Genomic DNA, 27,864 nt, shown 5'->3' with positions numbered 1-27,864 from the left:
GAGTGGTTCAACAAACTGATACATCCCTACTGTGGAAAACTACTCAGCAATAAGAAGGCATGAATGACTGATACATGCAACAGCATGGATGGATCTCAAGAGCTGAGTGGAAAAAAAAATCTCAAAAGGCTAAATAATACATGATTCCATTTATATGGCATTCCCAAAATAACAACATTATAGAGACAGAGAATGGATTAGTGGTTCCTGGGGTTACAGGCAGTAGGGGAGAGTGTGACTATAAGAGAGCACAAAGGAGATCTTTGCCTTCATGGATTTGTTCTGTATCTTGAGTGCAGTGGTGTTTATGTGTCTACACATGTGCTAAAATGACTTCGAACTATGCACACATTGTGCCAGTGTCAATTTCCTGACTTGAAGTTGTACTGTAGCTATGTGGTGCCGTCCATATGCCATTGTTCAGTACTTGGAGAAACTAGGTGAAGGGTACACTGCACAGGATCTTTCTATTTTTGCAACTTCCTTTGGATCTATAATTATCTCAGTGTGAAAAATATTTTTTTAAGTTGGCAATGAAATAAAAATGATAACAATAACTAACATTTAAAGAGTACCTACTGTACACTAAGCCTTTGCTGAGTATTTATTTTCTGTAATTTATTCCTAATTCTCAAAGGGGAAAATGATATGAGATTTATAAAATGTTATGTCTATCTTGCAGACCAGGGAACTGGGGCATGGAGAAGTCAGATAGCTTGCCCTGGGTCACACAGAGAGTAAGTGGTGAGATGGGGATTCAAATACATTCAGTCCAGCTCCAGAGCCACATTTGTCCCACCATCTTCTTCATGATGCTGCTTGTGGCTTTCCGGGATGTGTAAGTTCTGTTGAGCCAGGACATCCGCGCAGCAAAAGAAGGATATTTGGGTATAGAGGGATTCCTGTGGTGGAGCTTTCCCCCTCTCCTGGGTTGGTCTTCATACTTGAGAGAGTGGCAACATTCTGAAAAACCACTGTTAAGTATGACAGGTGTTCTAGGACAGCACTGATGCCTGTACCCAGGTGGCAGGAAAGTGGCTTCTGTAATTAGCCAAGGAAAATGGAGTTGTTCTGATTTCCACTTGCATTCAATGGTTCTCATTGAAGGGAAGGTCCCTAAGGGTCCCTCTCTTTGTCTTCCATGCAGAGAAAGGCTGGGAGAAGGGTGGGCAGTGCATTTCAAATAGAACAGGTGTTAGTGTTCTTCTCCCTTTTCCATCACCAGTATATAAATCCTTCAATTTCCATGCTGATTTATTTGAAGTTGAGAATATTTCTTTGTCTGCTTCCTATCCAGCTGCCTAATCTGCCTTTGATCCCAGTCCTAAAAAAATTCTTTGACTTCTGTCAACCTGAAAATGCTTGGTGCTCGCCAGCATTCTCTTCTAAGCCCTGAGCCCCAGTCTCCCTGCAGTTGCCATTTTCTGCTTTGTTGCCTGCCTTTTGAAAGAGTTTCTGAAGCAAGGAGTGAAATCTGAGCAAATCTGTGCTCTCAGAGATCCACCCATGGATTTATTGTGATGCCTTATTTTTCTTGTTACTAGTATAATAGGAGGGCAGGTCCCTGCTCCAAATAGTGGGCTCAGCATTCTGGTTGCAACCAGTTTAAGTATGCAGTCTCTGAGGCAGAGCCACCTAGGGGGAGTCCTAGCTGAGAATGGAGTTGCTACAGATGAGAAGAAGAATGAGGCAGCTGGTCCTAGAAAACACCGTTTGGGAGGAATGGCCAAGTGAGTTCTCTTGGAGAAAGGAGAATTGCTGTTCTGTTTTATTCAAGAAAAAGCTTTTTCTGTCTTGTAAATATGATTTCCTTTGGCCATCCCATTCTTGGTTAAATAATTAGCCATCAATCTCATGAAAGTCATCTCTAGGCCTGTTAGGAGGTGAAGATGAGATCTGGGCTCAGGCTGGGTTTAGGGCATCAAGTTGGAGCACTGGAATGTTGGCCAGAGGGTGGTTCATGGAAGAGGCATGGGATATGGTTTCCAAAGATCTCTGAAAAGATGGAGGGTGAGGCTGATGTTGGCCTGTGAGCTGAAGGGGCTGCCTGTAGGATTTAGGATGAGAGGCTAAATATGGATGCAACCAGAATAAGGTGTTCAGAGAAGTGGAGGGGAACACAGCCTGGAGTGTGGCTTGAAATAGTTAGAGCAGCTGGAGTCCCTCTGTCAAGATACTATAGCCTCCTCAATGACAGCGGTATGAATGGTTTGCCAGGATCCACCCCTTCTAACTGAGACCACTTTAGGAAACAAGACAGAGATCATGAGAAGAATTCAGATCCCAAGGCCTGACGGGCTTTAACTGACTGTTCTAGAGATACAGTTGAGGGAAAACTCTTGGAAGTTGAGAGTCAGTGTTCTCAAAAGTAACATGGTGTCTCATGCTTCCCCCCCTACATGCGCCCAATTCCCAACCATTTCCAGTTCAGCCACCTTACTTCACCATAGTCCTTCTCCCCTTAACCAGCCACACCATATCTCATTTGGGGATATCAGGGAGCCCAGGGGCACTTACCCTCACTGCATCCCGTAGTGGTGTGTACCTTCCTCTCCTGGGTTTCTGGTAGCCCTTACAGAGGTCATGACAGCATGGTGCATGGAGTATAGTCCTGAGCCTCATAGGCTCTCTCCAATGGGTGATCCCATTTTGAGTCCAAATATTACACAGGTCCTCAAAGTAGACCTAAAACCGATGAGGAATCCCAGCTGTAGTTGTGTAACTGCACAATACCCATGGCAGGAGGCTGCAAAATATTTTAGGATATAAGAGAATATATGGCAGACTTTTGCATGGACAAAATAAAGCCAGCTCTGAGAGAGAGAGACTGCACAATCACAATGTAGAGCCATTTTTAGGAGAAAAATAGGTACGAGGCCAGTGAGGATATTCGTGTCCCAGTGACATCCTTATATCTTTGGCAGGACTTTCATTGTGGCTCACCCCAAGTTGATTTGATTCACCCATTCCCCCTACCTTTTTTGAGATTTCATAGCAGAGCAACTACCCTACTGTTAAGAGTGTAGTTGACAGTTTCAGAACAATCACCTTATACAATTATATGCACATAAGTATATACCATCAGTTTTGCTTTTGCTTTTGCTTTACAGATTTCTACCTCCTAGATTCAGGTCCAGTAGAGTTCCTGTGATCTCTTGAACATTGAGTTGGGATGCTTCCTCTCTCCTCTTCCTCCTATTTCTCTTAACCCATCCATTCTCCATATGTTTATTGACTGTGTGCTAGGTATGACTTCACGAAATGGGATCCCAGCTGTGGATATGTCAAAAAATGAACAGGTAGGGGTGCCTGGGTGGGTCAGTTGATTAGGCACCTGACTTGATCTCAGCTCAGGTCATGATCTCACAGTTCATGAGATCAAGCCCCACCTGGGGCTCTGCACTGATAGCCTGAGCCTGCTTGGGATTCTCACCCTCTCTCTCTCTTTCCCTCTGCTGCTCGCTCGCTCGCTCTCTCTCTCTCTCTCTCAAAATAAATAAACTTAAAAAAAAAGAAAATGTAAACAAATATAGATTGTCATTTCATGTAGGGAAAGAGGAGAGACTGTGTAATAATGGAGCTTCTTTTATATAAAAGAACTAAGTCCTCACTAGGGAGGTGTCATAGTTTGGGCTGCTATAATAGGACACCATAGACTGGATGGCTTAAACAGCAACATTTGTTTCTTACTGTTCTGGAGGCTGAGAAGTCCAAGATAAAGGTGCCCTCAGAGCTGGTGTCAGGTGAGAGCCTACTTCCTGGTTGCAGGTGGCCACAGTAAGCAAACTGGCTCCTGTATTTTCATAAGGGCAGGAATCTTATTCATGAGGGCTCCACCCTTGTGACCTATTTACCTCCCAAAGACCTCACTTCCTCATACCATCACATTAGGAAATAGGGTTAGGATTTCAGCATATGAATTTTAGGGGCACACAAAAATTCCATCTATCACAGGAGGTAACACTTGAGCAGACACCCAAGTAGTAATAACCAGAAGAGCAGCTCACATTTTTTGTGCATTTCCTTATGGTGACAGGAGATGTGGGGAAGGCTTTCCATGTATTATCTCATTTAATCCTCTCAGCCCTTTGAAGAAGGTACTTCCTTATCTGCATTTATAAATATGGACACCAAGGCTTACATGTAAAACAACTTTCCCAAGATCCCTGGGGAAGGGGAAGTGAGGGGTGGAATGGGGATGTGACTTTAGAGCTTGGCACTCCTAACCACTAAGCTCTGCTGCCTGAGTATTTGTAACCTGAGGGGAGAGGCACCCACTTCTCTGCTTTTGGTCTCGCTTCCCAGTGGGTTGAAAGTAATGGTTTTCACACTGTGCTCTAGGGAAGCTCCAGGGCTTTATGAGCCCAGGATATGTGTGTGGGGTCACACAATGGTGTCTGGAGAATGGTTCCACTTCTGTCTGCTTTATAGAATTTGCTTCAACAGAATTGTTTTTAATGGCTTAAAGTCCTTAAAAGAGAGTTCTAAGATGACTCACGTAATGAATATTCATTTAAAAATTTAATTTAAAAAGATAAGAATTTTTGAGGCCAAGTGGCAGTTGTAGAGGTGGTGATGGCAGTGGCAGCAGTGATAGCTGGTGAGCACTTACATGGTGCTTACTAAGTTCCAAATATTAGTACTCTGCAATACTAACCCACTCAATCCTCACAACAACCCTGTGGGGGTGTTCGTTTTACGGAGGAGGAATCTGAAGCTCTGAGGTGAGTAACTGGTTTAGGCTAGGCTCTACAGCTGGTTAGTGGCAGGACTAGGAACTGAGCCCAGGGGGTCCAGCTATAGAATGTGTGCTTCATTAACCTACCACGTAGTGCTAGGGACCTGAACCTTCTGTTACTAGGCTTAATGTGAAATCTATGCCTGCCCTGGAGTCTAGACGTGGTGATTGCATGTTCATGGAAAGCACTTTACAACCTGGACCGGCTCTAAGACGTACACATTCACCATTATCTGTGACGCCCTCTTCCTTGGACTGACTATCTGCTGATGGACATGTGACATTTCTCAGGAGCAAAACGTGATTCCCAACTTTCACATACATGAGCCTGGTGTGGCCTGCTTGCATAATTCATTTTAAAAGATGAATTGTTGGCTCATCACATTAATGAATGAAGCCAACGCTGGCGGCAGCCAGGGACCCACAGTGTCCTAAGCCAACGCCAGCCTGACATTTGTTTCTTTATGTGCTACAAGATAGTCAGCCATTGGATGGCCCTTTTTGACCAGAAGTTAATTTTGAAGATTAGAAGGCACAGGACAATCATCATCAACTGTTCACCTCACTTCACTGCCTGTATAACCAATTCTGACCCATGCCATGAGGGAGCATTTATGCTAAGTGTTCCTCAAAGGGCTCCACCACCGTAAATCTCAGGTCTGCAGTCAGATTTCCGGCAAATGGGAGCCACCGCTAACACCCCACTGCAGTTCCCTCCCTGCGGGAGGGTTGGGACCAAATGACATGCTGCAATGTGTCTTCCATTAATGGCCAGTCCGTGTTGAACCATGGAGACTGAAGCGAGCAAGTGTCCCATTCTGGACTAAAAAAGTTGAGTCATCGTAAATCCCAGGGCCTCAGTTGCTGAAATCACCCAGGAAAGGAAACATTATTGATTTCTCATATTATCTAATTTCTGGGCACTGCCTGTGGAATCACTCTGTCTCATTGAACAATAAAGTATATTATGAGAAAAACGAGGGATAGTCCCAGGGCTTTCCCCACTGCCTGTTTCCTTTTTTTATTATTATTGCCTTAGCAGTATTCATAGTTTGTGCCTCAAAGCCACCAGACAGGGTCCCACAAATCTCCCTGGCTCCTTGTGTGGGAGCCAGGCTGAGATGATATGCAGCCCTCCGGATGCTCCTAGTATCATCATTTTAGACCCAAACTGAGATATGATTTAGGAGGTCCCGATAAAACTGGGGATCATTGGCCTAATCGGAGTCATTTATCCTGTCTTGAGCTATCAAATCAGTACTCGTGGGTTGCAGGGAGGTGGGTGAGGGTGCTTTTTTCTGGTATATTTCACAATGATTACTTTGAAAAGAATCTCATTTATGAAGTTCATGATCTCTACAGAGTATCTGAGTAGAACTTTTGTAGGAAGTAGCAGCTCCACTTAGCAGCTCCGTAGGTTGAGAATTGGCCCATCCTAAAAGAAGATTCATTTCTAAAAGCATGACTCCAAAATCAATACCTGCTCACTTGAATTAGAAGGAAAATGTAACCCTCCAAACGATGGCTCTGCCTAATTTGTTAATTCAGGAACATTAGAAAACAAGAAAGCATATGTACCAAGAGAAGAGTGGAATGTGAAAAAAAAAATCCAAGGGAGAAATATGATAAAATTTGGATCACACTAAATCTATTTATGCTGAATGTTTTATTTTGTTGAAGTCGCATGTGAAAATAGCCATATTGAAATGGTGAAAATCTTGTATTCAACTCATGTTAAGGGAAGAGAATGTTCTTTTGAAAGATTTTGCAGTAGCATTTAAAGCAAGGAACTCATTATTCATAGAAAATCACAAAATGGTGGGAGAAGGAGGGCTTCACTTAGGAACCCTTCCCTGCTTGCTGCTGTTCCTACGTTAAGTGAACAGCAAAGTCTCAAAATGTTGCATGCAGGCACAGAGATATTTTTTCATACTAAAGAAACATGACTTTTAACTATGTAAAATGATTCCTTCCTGACAACGTTTAAATAGTGTGCCAGCCCACCAACAAAGCAGACTGACAGGTCGTGAACTGATGTGGTTCATCACCCTCCTGCAGAGGCTAAGTGTCTGGATCTTACCATACCGCAGCACATCTTTGTTCCTTGATTTTATCTGGCACCTTGTTTTTTTTTGTTTTTTTTTTCTCTCTCTCTAGTTAAACAACCTAGTTGTCACTGGTGGACAAAGGGAAAAGAAAAGTATCATTATGCTTCATTTATTTTTAAAAAGCACCTGCTTTTTGGAACACAATTTGCAAAAATTATTTGAAATAGATTAACCTTTGAAATGATAATGACATAAAATTATATTAAGTAATTTTCCTAAAAAATAACTCATATTGAAAATAATGCATGACACCATCAACTTGAAACCCAATTTAGGATCTTGTCTAGATTCAGTTACTTCTGGGTGACTATTTGATACTCAGACTGTGTGTCTGTTTCACACCCAGAAGTTTACATGTTGTGGTCTCCTGACCTCCTGTGAATTTATAGGTCTACTTCCTAGTCTCTCTGTTAGCACTAGAAATGGAAATAACACAAGCTTGCCCTTCATGGCTGACCTTTCTGGGTTTCTCATCACTTTTATTTAAACCAGATATTAAAGGTGAAAACTATAGTAGTGATGCACTCAGCTAGTGAGATAATTAGGAAGCACCATTTCCATAATTACTGTGTCACTATCTCTGGAGGGACATGAAAGCTTGTCCTGTCCCTTTAACAGGACAAGTTGCTAATCCCCTTAACATTTTTTTCCCTTTGGACTGATAATATTTCACTTTTTTTTTTTTTTTGCTTTGTAAAATATTCCTAAAGGGAAGCTTAAGCAATAATGCACAGATTATGGAAATGATGCTCATTAAGTAGAGGGCAAGATTTCTAGAAAGCCACAGAGCTGCTTCGAAACATGTAACCTCCATTAGAGGCTTCATTTGAATGTTTATTCATGGAGCAGTAAACGTTTATTATTATACATTTTATTGAAACATAAATTAAAGAACTGTAATTATGTGTATGGCAAACAGTAAAGCAATGTGCATTTGTCACAGAATGAGTAAGACAAGGAAAAATGCCATAATTGTTCCATTTGCATCCAAATCCTTTATTGTATACCCAACAGAAAAATACCCAGAGGGAATAACTCTGTGGATTAATGTTCTGATATGGTGTATAAAAAAAAAAAACATATTCTAGATACTCTTTGTAGCAAAGAGAATATCCTAGAATTAATTTGTCAAGGTCACAAGCTATCCAAAGAAAGGGTGGGTTTCTTCTTTTCTCCTGAGAGAGAACCATAGTAACTCTTATTAAAGTTAATGCTGAGCAAAGAATACATCCCCTTGGCAGTCCGTGCAAGGCTGATTGTTTTCAGGATGAGCTATTTGCTCCAGACACTCAAGCATATTTGAGGAGTTTTTAAAAAGCACTTATATGAAGCTGGAAAGACAAGACCTTCAAACTTACACTTTTGTAAAAAAAAAAATGCAATTGGAAAGAAAGTAATGTGCAATGTAATCATAATGGCTCTGCACAGGCCATATCCTTGTATGTGGAAGCAGAGGGAAAAGACAAGAGTGGCCAAAAGAATCTGTGTGTATGAGGTTTCTTTTTTTCTTTTTTTCTAAAACAACCTAACAAATTAAGAACAGTTTGTAATCACCTACCCACACATCCATCTATCCATCCATTCACCCATCCATCTACCAAGCATTTACATAATATGGAATGTGGGATTGGGGGAAGGAAATAATCAGGAGAAAAGTACAGTCAGGAATATTCCAGAGTTCCAGACTAATAGAAGAGAGGCACCTGGAATTAATGGTTCTTAACAGTACAAAGCAGTCATTGAGATGCCTACGATGAATCAGAAGACCCCTGGTGAGTCTGAAGGAGGTGATGGTGGGCATTTAAACTGGCTCTTAAAAATTGGGAGGAAATGGGAGACAAGGAACAGGAAAGAAATGTCATACGTAGGAAGGATCACTATGTAATTTTTCCTACCAAGGATACATACTGTAAACACAACAACTACAACAACTGCTGATAAAATACAAGGGTGGTAAGTCCTTAAACATTCTTTGTATCTCTTGAAAATCATTTTACTGGAATTGTCAGTAATGTACTCTCTCTGCTCAGCAGCAAGCAGAACTCTTGCATGTGTGGTTTAATGGGAAGACTTTTTTTTTGTCCTCAAATAAGTCTACCTGGAGTTTCATTTGTCTTGTTGCATGAGCAGACCCTATTGACATTAAAAGTATCATATTTGCATGGTTTATCATGGTTTTATCAATATTGCTTGAGTTTGCCAACTTTTTAAAGGGTAGTGTTTATACATCCTATTTTCTTCTTCCTGAACAGTTTTCTTTATTTAAGTGTTTGTTCATTTTCGAGAGAGAGACAGACAGACAGACAGAATATGAGCCAGGAAGGGCAGAGAGACAGAGGGACGGAAGATCTGAAACACGCTCTGTGCTAACAGCAGAGAGCCAGATGTGGGACTTGAACTCACAACCATGAGATCTTGACCTGAGCCAAGATCCAGCTGAGATCATGACTGAGCCACCCAGGCACCCCCTGAAAATGTTTTTGACAACCTGCTTCTACTCTAAACCAGAAGGTGTGGTTGGTTCTGAAGCAAGCCTTGCTAAATGTATGCTATTCTGAACCATCAACAACCCCAAAGCCTGTTTTTTTCTTTATGGATGTATTCTGCCATACTTGCTTTGGTAAGTATTGGTTTGTAGTTCCAAAATAAATGTCACTGGAAGTCCTCCTGCTCACAGGGCCTTGAGGACACCTTGAGGGCCCAGCCAACTCAAGAATAAAATTGGTAGTCTGTCAGAAGGCGCAGGCACAGTGATGGTTTTTGACCCTCCTGTCAATGACTTCCTTCCTTTAGACTTTCAGCAATGCTGAAGCAACTGGTATGCCTTTTAGGAAACAGAAGAAACCCAGTGTTTTTCAGGTGTCCAGACTGATCCAGTTAAGTTGAGAAACTTTAAGAAAAAAAAATTTTTTTTTTAATTTTTTTTCAACGTTTATTTATTTTTGGGACAGAGAGAGACCGAGCATGAACGGGGGAGGGGCAGAGAGAGAGAGAGTCACAGAGTCGGAAACAGGCTCCAGGCTCTGAGCCATCAGCCCAGAGCCCGACGCGGGGCTCGAACTCACGGACCGCGAGATCGTGACCTGGCTGAAGTCGGACGCTTAACCGACTGCACCACCCAGGCGCCCCGAAAAAATTTTTTTAAAAAAGCCAACTCAGTTAAAAAAACAAAAACAAAACAAAATACTTCCAGAATATGTGGAGACCCTGCAGAGTTTTTTGGCTTAACAATTGTGTTTTTAAGCCATATATCAATGGCGGTGCTCCAATTGTGAGTTATAATAATATATCATGAGAGGGACAGTGCTCTCATGATATATGGGTGCAGTACATCATCTAAGCATCATGGCTTTGATGATGTATGGCTCCAAACCACAATGAGAGTTTAAAGGAGCTTTTAGTGACCAGACAGCTTTAAATTTAAAATTTTCTAAAAATTAAGGTCTTTTCAAGTCAAATAAAAGCAAGATGCTGGAATCTCATGCTTTATAGAGTGTCACTGCACTCTGAGAGCCTGGGCATGTGTCTTTCCCTTTTGGCTTTAAGCTCAGAACATGGAAATAATGGTCAGGTTCTTCTTCAATTTCTCTTTCACAAGTACAGGTCAGAGAACTGAACAAACATGAGCAGGTGTCAATGCATCTGTTTTGCCAATCACTTTTCCCCCATCTTCTACACCACAAGCACGAGTAGCTTATCTCTAAAGCCAAGCACTGGATCATATGAGATTTCTCTTGTGTTCTTTGTTTTAAGGAGCCCTTCTGCTAAAATTCAGAACAAAATGAACAGATAAAAAGGAGAATAACTTCATAACCCATCGCTCACAAAAACAGGGCCCACAGGAAGAAAACTTGCCTTTTCTATCATTTGTCTTTGTAAATAAAAGCCTTGATTGCAAATGGAAGAAATATATAAGGTGACCGACGTGCAGTGTTCACCCCAAGCAGGAAATGGGAGCTATTGCTTGGTTCCACCACCTTTCCTGTCTTCATGAGGTGTTTATAAAATATTGATGTTGCACAGCAGAAAGTACCTACGTTGTTTAAAAACCACTCACTTTTGGGGGCAAGGAAATCACTATCAATTAAGAAAGCAGGTGCTGGAAGAACCTCTCCTCCTCTTTCTGTTTGTAATCCTACTGCAATAAGCAGAACAAAATGAGAAATCTTCCTACTGTTTGCATAATAGGCCCAAACAGGAACAGCAAGAGACAATTACATTTCAAGTGGCTTCTTCCATTTTCCTTTACTAAGAATGGCAGTAGAGTGACTGCCATGTGGAGAGAAACATCTGGGCATGAGGAGTTAACACAGTCCCCTTCCCATTATTTTGCCTCCAGTCTTTCATTGCTTTCGCTTCCTCCACAGATTCACATTCTCAAATTACTATAGATTTTTGATGTCCACCTCCTACTCCTCCCAGACTTCCAAAAGGCAAAACATCCTGTTTCCACCAATTAGGAACTCCTCCCCCTTTTTTTTGTTTCAAAAAGAAGTTCTGGGCTTCTCCACCCCCTCCTATTCAAGTAGCTTAACTATATAATCTGGATAACAAAGAGGGGGACTAAATGCATCATCCATTATTCTGAGGCTGTTAGTTGAATGTTATGAATGAGGGACACCTGGTGTCTCTAGAAATGTTGGTTATGTCATCACTTTTTTGGAGAACCCCTTAAATTTAATCCACTTCTCTTCTATAAAGGTAACACTGACACATCACTTAATTATTATTAGCTTTACTTAGACATCAATTGCACTATCACACCATTCATCTATCCATTTTTTTTAATTTAATGTTTATTTATTTTTGAGAGGCAGAGAGGGGGAGGGGCAGAGAGAGTCAGAGACATAGAATCCGAAGCAGGCTCTAGGCTCTGAGCTGTCAGCACAGAGCCTGACGTGGGACTTGAACTCACCAACCACAGGGTCATGACCTGAGCTGGAGTCATAAGCTTAACCAACTGAGCCACCCAGGTGCCCCTCATCCATCCATTTTTAAGTTACTATCAGTTATAACATGAGCTACCATTCCCATGAGAACAGTTGATGCTAATAATGGCACACAGAGCTGTAGATGTATTAGCACATCCAAAGTCCTAAGAAGTAGAAACTCCTACCGTCTCTATTTTTCTACATGAGGAAACTGGGGGGCTTTCTGAGGAACACATAAATGGCCCAGGGTCACCCAATTTATCATAGTGGCAGAGCTGAAATTATAACGCAGGTTGAGGGGATGTCATATCCATCTAGCTACTCCATTGCCCTTCCCAACTGAACGACTAGTATTTGGGTGAATGTATGTCTGGGCTTATTTGGAACAGCTCAGAGTTAGGCCTATTGTCCTAAACAGGCCAGTGCAGTGTGAATAGTGCCTTCTTTCACTCTTAAAAGCCCCACTTTAGACAATAAATTATATGGCCCCCTAATTAGTAGCATGCTTCATGCTGGGGAATCTTACTTGTGCTGATTTGAAGTATTGTCATCTGCCTCTCCTGGGAAGACAGAGAAAGAGTCTGGCTCTCAGGAAAGTCCTTCTAACAGGGTGGCCTGCTGGCTCTGTTCAGGTGCTTGCTGCCATTTATGCATCTTCTTTGGAGAAATGTTCCTACTTTGCCTGTTTTTTAGTTAGAATTTTGTCTTTCATTAAGTTTTCATAGTTCTTTACGTGTCCTGGATATAGTGCCCGATCAGATATATGATCTACAAAAATTTTCTCCCATTCTCTGAGTTGACCTTTCAGTTTCTTGATGGTATTCTTTGGAGCACATTGTTTTAAATTTTGATGATGGTCACCCTCTTCCACTTTTAAGGTAACCCTTGTGGTCACCCTGAGCCCAGGTGGAAAATCCAAGATCACCCATACTTTTCCTATTTTAAGGGCAACTGGTTAGCAACCTTAATCTTTCTGTAGCCAATTTCACCTTTGCCACGTAACAACTTATGCACGAGTTCAGGGATTAGGATGTGGACTTACTAGAAGGGTAAAAGTATCTCTGCCCATTACCTGCAGTGGTTTTTGTTATTCTTTAGAATCAGATTTGCATTCTAAGGTCACTCATTGATCTGAGGGAGGGGGTTCATGCGGGAGCAGCTGGTGGTGGCAGGACCCTAGTTATGGAGCAGGGTAGCTCTCTAGCCTTCACTGCCCTTTCCGCTTGCTTGTATCCCTTAAAACCAAACTGCACTATATTCTGACAAGGGCAAAAGACACCAGTATGATAACACCCACCATCCTCAGGTGAATATGAGGTAAAGTAGATGTGTTCAAAAGGATGGAAGGAGAAGTGCCTTAGTGCAAAAGAAGTAGGACTTATAAAAATGTTGTCAGGGTATTAAAACTCAGCTTCTACACTTGGAGAAAAAGCTAGAGATAACAGGGCTTTAAAGTTAAAATGTGATCAAGTGTGTGAGCCAGGAAAGGGTGAATCTACTGCTTGGTACAAATTACTTAAATTTAATACCTGAGTGGAAGAAAAGATTTGGCATTGAGCAACTTAGTTTATATTATATTGGGGATGGCTCCCAACTAGGAAAGAGTAAGGTAAAAATGGAGCTCAGGAGATGACACTGTTTTAAGTGAATTAAAGTTTCTAGGGAAAGGCCACTTCTATTCTTTGATGCCCAAAGGACTTGCAGATGTGATCAAAGACATTACTGAGAAATCATGGAGCTTGAGAGCCATAGAAAAGAGTTGTCCTTATATCTGGTACGAATATTTGGGAGAAGCAGGATGGTCTCCTAAGAGATGGTGTCATGGCAGTCTTGGATTCAGATTTCAGCTCTTGGTCACTCTGCAGGAGCTTGGGCAAGTTGCTTAACCTCTTGGGGTCTATTTTGTCAACTGGAAATGATAAATGTATTTATTAATTACCTCTTGGGAGTATTTTTTATGTTTATTTATTTTTGAGAGAGAGAGAGAGAGAGGGAGAGAGAAAGCATGAGCAGGGGAGGGGCAGTGAGAGGGAGACAAAGAATCTGAAGGAGACCACAGGCTCCAAGCTGTCAGCACAGAGCTCCTTGCAGGGCTCAATCCCACAAACTGTGAGGTCATGACCTGAGTTGAATTCAGACAACCTAATGAGCCACCCAGGCGCCCCATCTCTTGGGAGTATTGTAAGACTTCCCTGAAAGGATATAAATCATCCCAGGGACTGGCATGTAGTGAGCTTTCAATAAATGCTAATGACAATTTCTACTACTAAAGATAATAACGATAATAATAATAATAATAATAATAATAATAATAATTGTAGAAATTAGGAAGCTTAGGAAACTTAAACCAGTATTTCCCAAAGAGTGATTTTCTTCCCCTTCTGCAGATACTGCTATTGATTTCTTTGCAAGACTCCTTTTCCTTGGAAAGTTTTCTGGGCTTATGTCTCTCCCTTTCTTCACCTTTCCCTCTCTCCTAAATCCACTTCAGTTTTGTTTTGTTTTTTTAAATAACAGCTTTGGGGCTCCTGAGTGGCTCAGTAGGTTGAGTGTCCAACTCTTGATTTTGGCTCAGGTCATGATCTTGCATTTCATGGGTTCAGGCTCCACGTCAGGCTCTGTGCTGACAGTGCAGACCCTGCTTGGGATTCTCTCTCTCCCTCTCTCTCTCCCCCTCTCCTGCTCATGTTCTCAAGAGAAGGAAGGAAGGAAGGAAGGAAGGAAGGAAGGAAGGAAGGAAGGAAGGAAGGAAGGAAGGAAATAAGTAAATAAACTTAAAAAAATAAATAACAGCTTTATTTATTGAGGTATAATCCACATACCATAAAATGTACTCTTTTAAAGTGTACAGTTCCATGTTTTTTCTAGAATATTCACAAAGTTGTGCAACCATCATGACTATCTAATTCCAAAATATATTCATCTTCCCCAAAAGACACCTCATGCCCATTAGCACTTACTCCTTGTTTTTTTTTCCTGGAAATTGGTAATTTACTTTCTGTCCCAATAGATTTGCCTATTCTGGACATTTCATACATGGAATCAGACAATATCTGGCTTTTTATGTATGACTTCTCTCATGGACTGTAATTCATTTAGCATAATTCTTTGACTTAGCAGTTCTTCATTCCTTTTTATGGCTGAATCATGTTCTATTACCTGGCTATACCACATTTGTTCATGCATTCACTACTTGATGGGCATTTGGGTTGTTTCCCCTATTTGACTATTATGGTTAATACTTCTATAAATATTCATGTGCAAGTTTTTGTGTGTCCATATGTTTTCATATCTCTTGGGTATATACGTAGGAATGGAATTTTGGGTTCTATGAAAACCCTGTTTAACTTTTTGAGAAAGTGTGGAACTCTTTTTCCAAAGCAGTGATGCCATTTTATGTTCCCGCCAAAAGTGTATGAAGGTTTTAATTCTCTATATTCTTGCCAACAGTTGTTATTGTCTTGCTTTTTATTTTATTTTTTTAATTGCCATTCTGTTGAGTGTGAAGCAATATCTCAGTGTGGCTTTGCTTTCACTAATGACTAATGATGTTGAATATGTTTTTAGCTAACTGACACTGATGATTATACCCTCCTTCTTAAAATCCCTTCCTCACTCAGTTCTAACATTTACCCTCTCCTGATTTGTCTCTTTCCTCAGTGTATCCTTAACTTTAGTCCATTTTCTTTTTTTCCCAAACTTCAAATTTTTAAGTGTCCCAATTCTGAATTTTAAGCTCTGCCCACTATATTTTTTCCATAACACTTATCTTCACCTGAAATTAAATTGTATATTTATTTACTTGTTTATTGTCTGCATCACCCATTGGAATGTAGCTTCATGGGGGTGGGGACTTGTTAATTACTATATTCCTGGTTACTAGAATGGCACCTGGTTATAAATATTTTTGCATGAATATCTATTAGAAAATGTAAATAGATATTCTATAAATAAGGACCTGAGATATCCATTATTAAATAAGTTTCTTGGTTGCAATTGAACATATTTAATCAAGTGTATATAATGTGGTTCTTCTCAGATACCTTAATATGCTAATAAGCATTGTGAAATTTTACTTAACCATGGTAACTCTTTTGGTGTAGACCAGGTTATGGATTTTCTGAAGTATTCCTCTAACTCAAGTAGCTAAACTGCTTGAAACTCTAGCAAAATTTAAACTCTAGTGAAAAATAAATCCTGGCACAACTTTGGAGTGCTTTATCAATTAGAAGTTTTTCTGGCACTTCAAGAAGTAAGTTGTGATCACCAAGGCTCAATATGAACTCACCAAGGACAGGTTATGTAAAAATATCCTGATGTGTCTGTGTTGTCCACAGGGTTTTGTTTGCTTTTTTATCAGAGTGCCATTCTACCAGAAGGCCATGGCAATGGCATTTCTTCACAACAGTGAGGTTTTGAGCTGGCTTTATCATGATTTCCCTCTTCTGAGGAGTTGAGTGGGTTGTCAGGATCTTGAGATCAGTCTGTCACTTAAGAATTTATGTCAAGATATCAGGCTGGGTAGAGTGAGGTCTGTGCCCTTGGGAAGAATCACCTACATAGTGAGCTGTTTGTTGTCATCAGTGTCACAGTACATTCCAAGTGGTTACCGATGATCAAGCATGGCATTTCCAGGACTGGGTGATAACAGAACTTATGGAGTAGCCCTGAACACTAAATCTAGGCAAGGAAGGTAAAGAAAAGCAGTTATGGATGGACCTGGACCCAGGAGGCTCCCCTAAAAGAATAAGTTCATAGCCAGTCGTATTTCATTAGTGCATAACAACAGACATATCCCTAAGGATAAGGGATGACCAGAGTGCAGGAAGCCAGGGGAACATTTACTTATTGGTGTTCCATAATGCAATAGGGCAGACAAAGCAGTGAGTGACTGTGGTGCCTCTGGTCGCATTTGGCAGGAAAGAGGTCAAGAAACGGATGGACAGTCTAATCAAGTGCTTCTCAGACAGTGGCCCTGAACCAGCAACACCGGTATCACCTGTGAGTTTGTTAGAAATGCACATTTGGGGCCCTGGTGTCTCACCAGGCCCAGGTGCATGCTCAGATTTGAGCACCTGCAGTCAAAGCAAGAGAGACAAGCTCTAGCAGCAGATGAACTAGAACGATGCCCCATTCAAGGAGCTTCTTAAATATCTTCCTTGCTAGCATGGGATCTGGTCCCTGAATGTGATCTCTACTTGGTCTGAAGATTAAAAACAATGATAATGAAAATACATAAAAAAAAAAATAAAAGTAATACTGCTGTAGCGACATGTGTTGAGTACTAATTGTGTCCTAAGCAGCATGCTGAGCACAGGCTTAGCTTTGATCCCTCTTAATAACTAAGTGAGGTAGAGACTGTTGCACTCTCTGCTGCAGCTGAGGACACGGAGATATAGGCCCTTTTGAGGCAGGGGCTGCAGCTAGTAAGTGGTGGGTCCAGGGTTTGCATTGGGTTTGCATTGCACAACACTGATCTGGTTATTACACATACAAGGTTGTGTAATACCTGGTTATTACACATACAAGGGAGATGTTGCGTGGGTGGTTGGATGGAGTGATGGATAGAAGAAATGAAGATAAGGGAGCAGGGAAGAAAGGAAGGAAGGAGAATAAGAAGAAAGAAAGGAAAGGGGAAAGAAAGAAAGGTGGAAAGGAGAGCTGCAGGTATGGGAAGCAAGGTTTGAGTGAAGCCTCCTTCTAAGATGGGCTATTCCCTTACATTGTGGCACTTTTCTGGTCTCACTTTGAAGTCAGCCAGCCTGTGTCCTTCAGCACATTTCAGCCTGGGCACATCCTCCTTTGTTTTCTCCTAACACTGTTTCATGGGTAGTCTGCAATTTATTTTTCCTTATTTGTTGATTCTCCTTGTCTCCCTATGCTCACACAGTCTTTGTAACTTAAGTATACGCTCACCCCAGTTGCTGAGCAATCTGTGACTGCCTTCATTGTTGACTGGAGAATATTCTGGCAATAACATGTCCTTCTTTGGGGACGATGTGCTCTGGGGCTGACATGAAGCTTCTCTGTGTTCATTCACCTTGGACCACCTTTTTCCCTGCCTCTGCCTTAATAGCATATCATTTCCCCCCTCCTTTTGCAGCAAAGCCACAGAGACACTTAATCTCCCATTCTCCAGAGGCCCTTTGGAAGCTCAGAGCCTGAACTCCATAATCAAGAAGGGGTGGGCGTGATCAGGGACAAAGTTTGATTCTTTGTCAGCTTCTCCGCATTTAGGCTTTTCATTTTCACGTTCCTCCACACGGTTTGTAATAAACACAAGAACATAGCTCAAGGGCAGGAATGAGGTTTAACTTGAGCAGAGGTACAATAGAGGCTATTTGGAAAGTAAAACTTTCAAATGGCAGTTTAGCCTTGAAGAATATATTGAATTAGATATGCGGTGTGCCTTGATTCATGATCTCTGCATAATAGCATTGCTATGTATATTACCAGGGTGCTTTCATAGACTGGAGACACGGGCTGTTTAATAGATCAGCCTCACAGAATGAGCCAAAACACTCATGAAGAGCATGGGAGCAAGAGTCACAAGACCTGGATTCCTGCACTGACTCTGCCGCCTCCCATGGGGTCTTGACTTTCCTGGGAATAGCTTTCCTCATCTGCAAAGTGGGTGTCAGAGTAGAACTTGCCTCATGGGATTATTCAGAGCAGTAAAAGAGATAAACGCTAAGCACAGAGTGTTCTTACCATAGTAAGTAAAACTTTAATAAGTAAGGACTATTTATATTACTTTCATACGATTTTTATTTAGAAACCTTGATTCTAAAACATGGTGCACACTCTTTAATACCTTCATTTATTTGCTTTTTACTTAACGCAATTCTCTTAGCCAATTCTTATTTCTTGTCACTTTCATAGTAACTATGGTCACCTTTTAAACCACGCTGTCACTTGAAAGCCCTGGCTAAATACAACCAAGACTGACAACTATGAATAATTCCACATACCCCATAAAACACTCTGGCATTTCACTCAAATTCTCATATATGCCGCCAAGTTGTTCTCTCTTGTTTTGTGCCTCTCTGTTCTCCACAGATTTCAGATACAGTTACTGAAGGTGAACATCATCTCCCTCTGAAAAATAATCCAGCAGGAACCAATGTTGAGTAATTGGGCTTCATAGGAGCATCACTGTCAAGTCTAGAAATATACGAGGAGATAATCACATTTCATTTTTTTTTCTCTTGAACGTTTTTAGCATGTTCACGTCCACGTTCTTCCAAGGAAGGCTGGAGACTTTCACAGGAATGACAGCGTCTATGATGAGGTGGGTCTGTTTTCTCTGATCTTACTATTTGATCACAGAGGCTGTCAGTATGATGAAATCAAGCTGATGAACCAGGTGTCACCCTGGATATATGGTCTTAAGTGGGATTCCACCCCATATGACTTGGGAAGTGGCAGTAGAAGCCAAGGAACCAGGAATGACCATTATGGGAGTCAAAGACAAATGAATCATAGTGATTTTCCTTTTCAAAGTAAACGTGGCAGAAACCAAGTGTCTTTGTGATTTCTGCCCTATCATTTACGAGGACACTAAATATTGCCTGGAAATATGGCCCAGAGTCTCCATAGGAGAAAATCGGTAGTGCTGCCAACCAATGGAAATCAAGCTGATTCATATATTATTTTTTTTAGTCAAATGCTATTTAATTTAGAGATGCTTTGGAACTCAGCTTGTCTCTCCTAACATTTATTCAAAGCAAAACTTTGAATTATTGTTACCTGAAACCAGCTGGTTTGAATGAGTGCTGCCCATGTATCATAAACATTTTAGCAGTTAATTGACTTCTGGAAATTTCCATTCAGACACAGAAATGTGAAACCTCTACAAAGATGAAGTAGCAAGGTGATCTGGTCCTAGGACCTCATGTACCTGAGAAATTTCAGGGGTCTGTCTCACTCTGTGGGGTACGTCGCCTATAAGGGTTATTCTGGTATAAAATATTGGAAGATAATTTCAGTTTAACTACCTGTTGTAGCCAGTGATGGGCAAGTATTTTCCCCAAATGATCACGTGGCAGTGGTGCCCTGAGATGCTTGGTTGGAAAGGGTTTTGAGGCTTTTCTGGATGAAACAAAGACAAATGTTGTGATTAGTTAACAATGTCGACCACAGATGTCAAAGAAGAAAAAGGTGCCATTTTTGTCACCTATTTGACGCTCCTGTTCTAAACCATGGAGAGCGATGTTTAAAATACATTTTTAAAAATTTGGTTGTTCATCATGTGGCTCTATCCCTATGTTTATCCCACCTGGTTTTATATTTTTAGGGTTTTATTTTTTTGTATTTATGTGTCATTTAAAAAAATTATAGTATTTCTTGGCAATAACTGGTATTAAAGTGGCTACCCAGACCCTGACAATAAAGACTGAGGGGCCATCAGTTAATAATGAGACTTACAATTAATTTTTCTGGGATCTATTAGATTCTTTGTGGTGACTGATGTTCATGCTTTTGGGATGTCCCTCACTATACTGTGCTTCCTGTTTTTTCCAAGAGCTGCAGGAGGAATGTGCAGGGTGGAAATGCTCTAGTGACTCGTCCCTAAGTACTGGTTTTTGGACCAGTTGCTGCAAATCTCATTTCTCCAGAGATACCATCCCTGGAGAGTCTGACCCAGTAGATTGCAGAGGCATACTGAAATCAGAAGTTATGAGAGCATAAGAAAGTGCCCAGGAGATTCAGATGCATGGCTAGGTTTGGGAATAGTCTCTCTCCCAAATTTGTGCTTTCTCAAAGTTATATCCTATAATATTGTAATTTGAACTCATTTTCGTTAGATGTGGAATGTGACTTGGAGTTAGTAAGGGCTTAGTTTGCATTGGAAGAAAATCAGAATTATGGAGTAATTATAAAGAGATGCCTTTTAAAAAAATATGAGTACTGATCGTATTAGCATAAACTAAGGTTAATAAAATGTTGCCAAGTACAGGCTATTTTAATGAATAAATTAGCACATGATTTATATACAAGTGAATACTGCTAAAGTGTTATTAAAAGTGCTTGAAAACACTGTTTTCTTGGGCTGAACTGTCACCTTGAAATCTTATTTATATTCTGAATGCATTCATGACAGGAGCTATGGGGCTACATTTCAGCCCAGTTCGAGACACGATGTCCAACACTGAGGTTGGTGTGTGGCCTTTCTCTCCTTCCTTACTCTTTTGCCCTTGTGTGTCTGCTCTCACAGCATCTCTAGCCCCAGAGATGAGGCAGCACATATTCCTGCCTCCTACCTATTTGGAGAAGCATTTCAAGAGAAGGAATTACTGTAAGAGTTCTCTTCTTTTCTTTTTTTCAATTAACCAGTAAGTTGCATGCAGTGTAGACAATACCCACTAAGGGAGATGGTGGTATGAAATTATGATGAGATTGAACTTCGGGCACCAGAAGAGTGAGGTTTAAACCCAAGTGCCACCTGCTAATTTTGTGACCTGGGACAAGTCACTCAAGCTGTTTTTAATTCTCTTATCTTTAAAATGGAGCTAATACCCTTCAAAAGACTATTATATGAAATATATGACACACTGTACTTGAAAAGCTTATTGCAGGAATTGGTACATACTAGGCATCTATTAATAGGTAGGTGTTTCTCTTCTTATGATCATTACTTTTGTTTTTAAAAAGTTAGCATTTGGTGGGTAAATGAAGAGCTTGGATTCGAAGTCAGGTCATTGGATGTTTCCATTCAACACTCTTTTCAAGGGTCATATTTCCAATTTTCTCTCTACCTTTAACTGCTTTTTCTCAGATTCATCTTCCTTTTTATACAAAAATATAGTTTGAGTACATAATAAGATAATGTCTTGAAAGTGGCACAGGCAGCATGAAGCATTGCACCAGCATTATTGGTACAAGAGATAATGTACATTAGACTGAATGATCTTAATCAGGAATGATAGAGTGATGAAGTACAGCATTCTTTATGCTGATGGGGGCACTCACTCTAGATTATGCATTTGTCGCGGAACTACAACAAACAAACTGCCATGAAGGGTAGGGAGTAAGGAACAGGGACAGCAGAAGACTGAGCTTGATAAAATGTAATTGTGTTCCTACTGCTGTGGAAATAGAAAATGATACCTAAAGAAGCCTTAGGTTGTAAATTGGCTAAGAATATGGTGTTCTCCCTGGGCGCTGTTTTAGGAGAGATGGTGACAAACTGGAGAGGGTTCACAGCAAGGTGATTGGGATAGCAGAGTCTGGACACAGTGATCTGGGGAGTAGTTGAAGATGGGGATATTTTGTTTAGAGAAAGGAAAACTTGCAGAGGGAAGACAGTGACAGAGTCCCTGTTTGTAAATATATGAAGGGCTGGTACGTGGGAAAAAGTATTAAATGCTCTGTGTGACTCTGGGAGTTGGGGGAGGGGAGATTTGGGACTTTTAGGCTAAAAGGAGCCAGATATCAGCGCCACATAACAACAGATCAAATTGATAGAAAGTGATAAACATTTTTAGTACCATGTGTGTGTGTGTGTGAAGGGGGGGGTGGTGGAGCTTCCCTTTCCTGGATCTATGAAAGCACAGATGGCCATGATTCTTCAGGTGGACCTCTACATCCAGTCCTTGGAGGGACCACTTAGTTCTATGATTCCTATCTTTACAAATCTGACCCATTGGATGATTACCTTTATTTTTAGGTTAGGCAAGTTCTGTAACAAATAGTGTGAGGTATTCTTGTTGTTGTTAGTATTACAGCATTTGGGTCACGGACTAATAAAACAAACTTTTTGTGTTGTTCATAGAAATACATGTATAGCTCACCTCTGACTTGTGTGAGACCATACTCTATTGATTTTTTTCTCTTTCTCAGCCTGCTTCCTACTTTTTCCTCCAGTTCATTGTTGCATATTGATGGTCCATGGGCTCTGCTCACCTCCTCATATGTATTTTATTTTGCGTGCCAAGTATTTCTTAATGAGTCTGAATGCTTTTAGGTATGTCACACATTCTTCAGTTCCCTACATTCCCCACAAATCCCTGTCTCTTACCAAGCCTTGCTTCACATGTTTATGATACGTGTCTGGACACTGAAGGCATTGGATTTTGAGATATGCCCATTTCTTGGCCTACTCCTCTTCTTTCTACCACTCAAATGTTACTATTCTACAGGATCGTCTGTCTAGTCCACTATGCTCGTCACTTCTCTACAACCTCTGTTTTACCTCCTTGGTTACTCACATACTGCTATGGCCCTGGGAGTTTGTCATCTTCAGTGCATCCTGAAATCTCATTCTCTCTCCCCATTTGCTTTTGTCAAACAGATTATTCTTGTTCCTCCCTCAGGGCTTTGGCACATGTTGTTTTCTTTGCCTCTCGCCTCAAGTGACTTCATGTCTTCATCCAAATCTCAGCTCAAATGTCATCTCTTTGAAGAGTTCTTTTCATCGATCACCCCAACCCATCTAAGATAGATAATCTCTTATCCTCTCTGCAGAAATTCTATTATTATGTTTATTTTCTTCTTAATAGTTACCACATTTGAAATAATTTATTAGTTTAGTATTCAGTGCCTGTGTTCTCAGCTGCACTGTAAAGACTTGGGAACAGGGACCTAATCTGGCATAGAGGAGGTCTTCAAGAAATATTTGTTCAATGAATGAGTATATGAGGGAATGAGGTGTTGAACTAGAAGAATTTGACATTCCCTACTAGTCCTAAGGTAATTTAAAAGGAGAGCACATCTTGATTTTCAGGGGATCAACTTATTAACTCGTAGCTACATTGGGTAAGATTCTGACATGGTGATGTCAGCCATTTGAGGTTAATCTAATGGAAGACTTATGGAACAGGATCTATTGGTCAGAAATCAATGTGCACACAACTTCATCTTGTTGCACATCAGAAAGATGGTGAGTGATTATAAACCTCGTCTGATTGCTAAGCAAGTCTGGTGGATCAAAACAAGTCATGTGTCAAAGTTAACTTGTCTCACCCAAAAACCTAGACTTACGTGTCTGTAACAAATACAGATGTGAGATTTGCCAAAAGCAGGCTTGAGAGTTCTCTTGCTTTCATTTTGACCTCGACTATCATCTCTTGAGATTGTCATTATCTGTTCTTCCTCCAGCTTTCTGTCCTGGATTTGTCTTTGTGCATTTTGTTCACTAATGTATCTTCCCAGTTTCAGAGAATGAGTCTCCTTCCACTCCCTCAAAACTAAGTTCATATTCCACCCATTCCAAGACAAAATTTTTATTATAAAGCCCTTTCTGTGTTGTTTTCCATGCAGATCTTATTTGTCCGTTGCTCCCAAACCCTTTCTATATCTATGTTCTTGAAATTTTCATGAATTATGTGAGGCCTTCTCTGAACTCAGTGGGCCCTCCATTATCTTGACAAGTTGATGAAGATTATGATAATGACATAAATGGGTCCTTGGTTAAAAGAGAACATACAGCTAATGTGGGGGAGGGAAATGTCCATTGCCTAATGCCATGGTACATCATCTCATTAACTCTGTAAGGCTTACCCTAGCTGCGTCCCAAATAAGCAACTCTCATAACTGTATTAGACAATTCATCAAATGTTTATGGGTGACATTGAATGGTTGTGATTGTGCACTGTATATAAAACCCATTACTGATGAAGGGAGTGACTATTATTAAAGCAAATGGGAATAGCAATCAGCAATTGGACAATTCAACCATGAATTTCATAGACAGAGCAACTGTGGGTTCAAGCATGCCATAGGAAACAATTGCTTGGCTTAACACAATGCATGAACAAAATCAATTTGCTAAAATGCAGGTCATTTGGCCCTGAGGGCTGGAGAAAACTATTATATTGCTGATAATATTTATTGTTGAACTTGGATCTCTTTCACACACCATTTGACAATGGGCTCAAAGTCCATGGGTCCCCAGTTGACTCCAAAAAGGAAGGAATGTTTCAATGAGACAGTTAATTAGCTTTTTTTTTTTTCTGGGTTCAATGATGTCTTCATACTAAGGAATGCATTTTTGACTGAGAATTTTGGAATGAAAATTTGGTTATCTCTTGCAAAGAATAAAACAAGAACTCCATGGGTTCTTCTAAATTCATGAAAACCTAAAACAATCTTAAATGCTTAATTGAAGCATAGTTAACATATAATATATTAGTTTCAGGTATATGACAGAGTGATTTGAGAATTATATACATTATGAAAGGCTCGCCATAAGAAATGTGATTATCATCTGTCACCATAGAAAGGTATTATAATATGAGAACTTCTAGCTCAAAGAATCTTTACGTTATATAACCAACAAATAAATATATAATTTAATTATCTTTGACATCAAATTCTCCCTGGTTGGATCTCCAAATTCTCTTTGGCTACCTATTTTATTGATAAGAAAATTCAGTAGACATCTGGTTTACCCTTTCCTATGTCAGATTATTACTCATTTAAATCTTCCTGTCCCTTGGAAGAGAGGAATGTCAGATTAGGAGAGAAGTATTCATCTGGTTACAAATTATTTCTTCCCATTTTTCCTAGTAGAGATAATAATTTCGGGAGTATACAGTTCAGATTAATTACCACATATGAAATGTTGAGAAGAATGGAGGATTATAATGGTGGTGATGGCGGGGTGGGGACCTCCAGAGAGAATCACAAAGTCGTTGGATACAAGACTGTGCTGACAGCTCAGAGCCTGGAGCCTGCTTCGGATTCTGTGTCTCCGTCTCTCTCTCTGCCCCTCCCCTAGTTGTTCGTTCTCTCTCTCTCTCTCTCTCTCTCTCTCTCAAAAATAAACATTAAAAAATTTTTTTTTAAAAAAGAGAGGACAGGTATCTACAGGATGTACCTCAAGGCAAAGGATGCCACCTCTATGGTTTTTCCTGGCGTTGGCTTTGAGGACTGCCACCCTGTGTCAGTTTTCTCAGCATTACACTCCTCTCCATTTAAATATGTTCAATTGCATATTCATGAGAAATAAGCAGCAAAAAGGTAACCACATGCCATTCTATCCATCATATCAAAGTAAGACCACTCCATGTTTTCTCAGTAAGGCTTTGTTGTGCAGGGTCTGTTCTGCCTTCCACAGTGAATCTTCTCTCCAAACATATATATCCTAGCAGAAATCTGTAAAATCATGCAGCAGGCAAGTGCCTGCTCTATGAAGTCCTTCTCGCTGAGATACCTCCGTCACACTTGTGCTTTCAGTCACTCAATGCTGCAGTCAGACCTCCACTAGCATCAGTAATTGAAGATTGGATCATTTATATAGTTTTTATTTTTTTAAAAAAAATTAAGGTTTATTTATTTTCAGAGACAGAGAGAGACAAGAGCGTGGGGAGAGAAGGGGCAGAGAGAGAGGGGGACACAGAATCTGAAGCATGCTCCAGGCTCTGAACTGTCAACATAGAGCCTGATGCAGGGCTTGAGCTCACAGACTGAGATCATGACCTGAGCCAAAGTTGGACTCTCAACCGAATGAGACACCCAGGTGCCCCAATTTTTTAATTTTTAAGTTAGGTTTATATTCAAGGTTCTTGACTTAACTATAAACAGTCGCTTACTAAGAGTGTCCAAAAAATTTTAGTAACCTTGGAGACTATGGTCCACTAAAGAAAACTATCTCACATAGGAAATTTTTCCAAATCTATTTTATTTGAGGGTTGAAAGTATAGGGGAAAAGGATAGGAAAAATTATTGGAGGAATAAATTATGTACAGAAATGGACAAGTATAGCAAGAGGAAAAGAGATATGAACTGGGCATTGACACTTTTGTACCAGTAAAAATTATAATGGCCTCAAAGAAAAAAAGTCCCCAAACATTTCACTTGATGTCTCTTTTGTTATTATTGTTTTTTACCATTTATTTTTGAGAGAGAGTAAGTGGAGGAGGAGCAGAGAGAGAGGAACAGAGGATGCAATGTAGGCTCTGTGCTGACAGCAGCAAGCCCGATGTGGGGGCTCAAACTCACAAACTACTCACAAACTGCAGGATCATGATCTGAGCCAAAGTTGAATGCTCAACCATTTGAGTTGTGCAGGTGCCCCTGACTTGATCTCGCTGTTAAAGATGAAAAGCAAAATAAGCAAGAATTAAGGATGAAAGAAAGGTAAAAACTAATATAATTTTAAAGCCCCAAAGCATTGGATTTTTTTTTTTTGCTTTTCAGTTATCAACTGTCATTTTTTAGACAAAAGAATGATATACTTAATTATAATAATCTTTATGGATAAGTCTTATTACCCCTTAGCTTGCAGCAGGACCTGTTCTTTGAACCTATCACGTGTCACATTCCAGCAGAGAAGAATACTAGGCCTCCAAGTTACCTGCTTCAGAAAAGGCACATGGGGCCCTGGAAACATAGCCTGGCTTTTGGAATCCCAGCCTGTGGGCCCAAAATGTAGCCTTACTTGTGTCATCATCAGATCATATCTATTACAATGTTCCCAGTCTGTACTTTGCACATTGTGTATTAGAGAAGCACCGCCCAACAGAAATATAATATGAGTTAATATGTAGTTACAAATGTTTCAGTAGCCACATTAAAATTAGTGAAATGAAATTGGTGAAATTAATTTAATGATACGATTTTTAACCCACTGTAACCAAAGGTTATCATTTCATCATGTAACTAATGAAAAACCTTATTAATGAGATATTTACATCCTCTTTTTGTATGAATCCTTGAAATCCAATGTGTTTTATATTTCCAGCACATCTCATTGAGACTAGTTCCACGTGGCTACTCTAGTGGCTACCAAATTGGACAGTTTGAGAGCTTTTTAAATCTTAACAACTTCATTTGTTTTCATAAAGTGCAACTCAATGCAAAACCTCTCAATTTTTTCACCCTGGCCCTCCATATCCAGAGGATAATAATTTATTTTTCCTGCTCCTTAAAATCAGAAGGTAACACAAGAAATATGTCATCGAACAGTTGACTTAGGTCCTGTCATCCCTAATCAAATGTTTTGTGGAAGTTTTAACAGTGAAATGATCTGAAAGATGACCAGGTGGTTTCTTCTATACAGATTCTACATTCTTTTATTTTTTTTAATGTTTATTTATTTTTGACAGAGAGAGGGAGAGATAGAGAGACAGAGCATGAGTGGGGG

The 27,864-nt window shown here is 40.3% G+C and overlaps 1 protein-coding gene across 4 annotated transcripts in view; it reads left to right on the top strand.

Moving 5' to 3' along the window:
• Nucleotides 1-27,864, top strand: part of FHIT (fragile histidine triad diadenosine triphosphatase) — a 1,417,053-nt gene that overhangs the window by 1,218,237 nt on the left and 170,952 nt on the right. For all 4 annotated transcript variants that reach the window (XM_047097252.1, XM_047097254.1, XM_047097253.1 and 1 more), the window contains one exon: nucleotides 19,000-19,068. In XM_047097252.1, coding sequence (XP_046953208.1) covers nucleotides 19,000-19,068 — 69 coding nt within the window. The remainder of the gene's footprint in view (nucleotides 1-18,999; nucleotides 19,069-27,864) is intronic.

This window comes from Lynx rufus, unplaced genomic scaffold (assembly GCF_022079265.1).
Source record: "Lynx rufus isolate CCGP_SWC_20201006 ecotype Redwood Valley unplaced genomic scaffold, mLynRuf1.p SCAF_4, whole genome shotgun sequence".
Taxonomy (NCBI): domain Eukaryota; kingdom Metazoa; phylum Chordata; class Mammalia; order Carnivora; family Felidae; genus Lynx; species Lynx rufus.
Note: the sequence above shows the minus strand (reverse complement) of the source record. Positions and strands in the feature narration are given on the sequence as shown.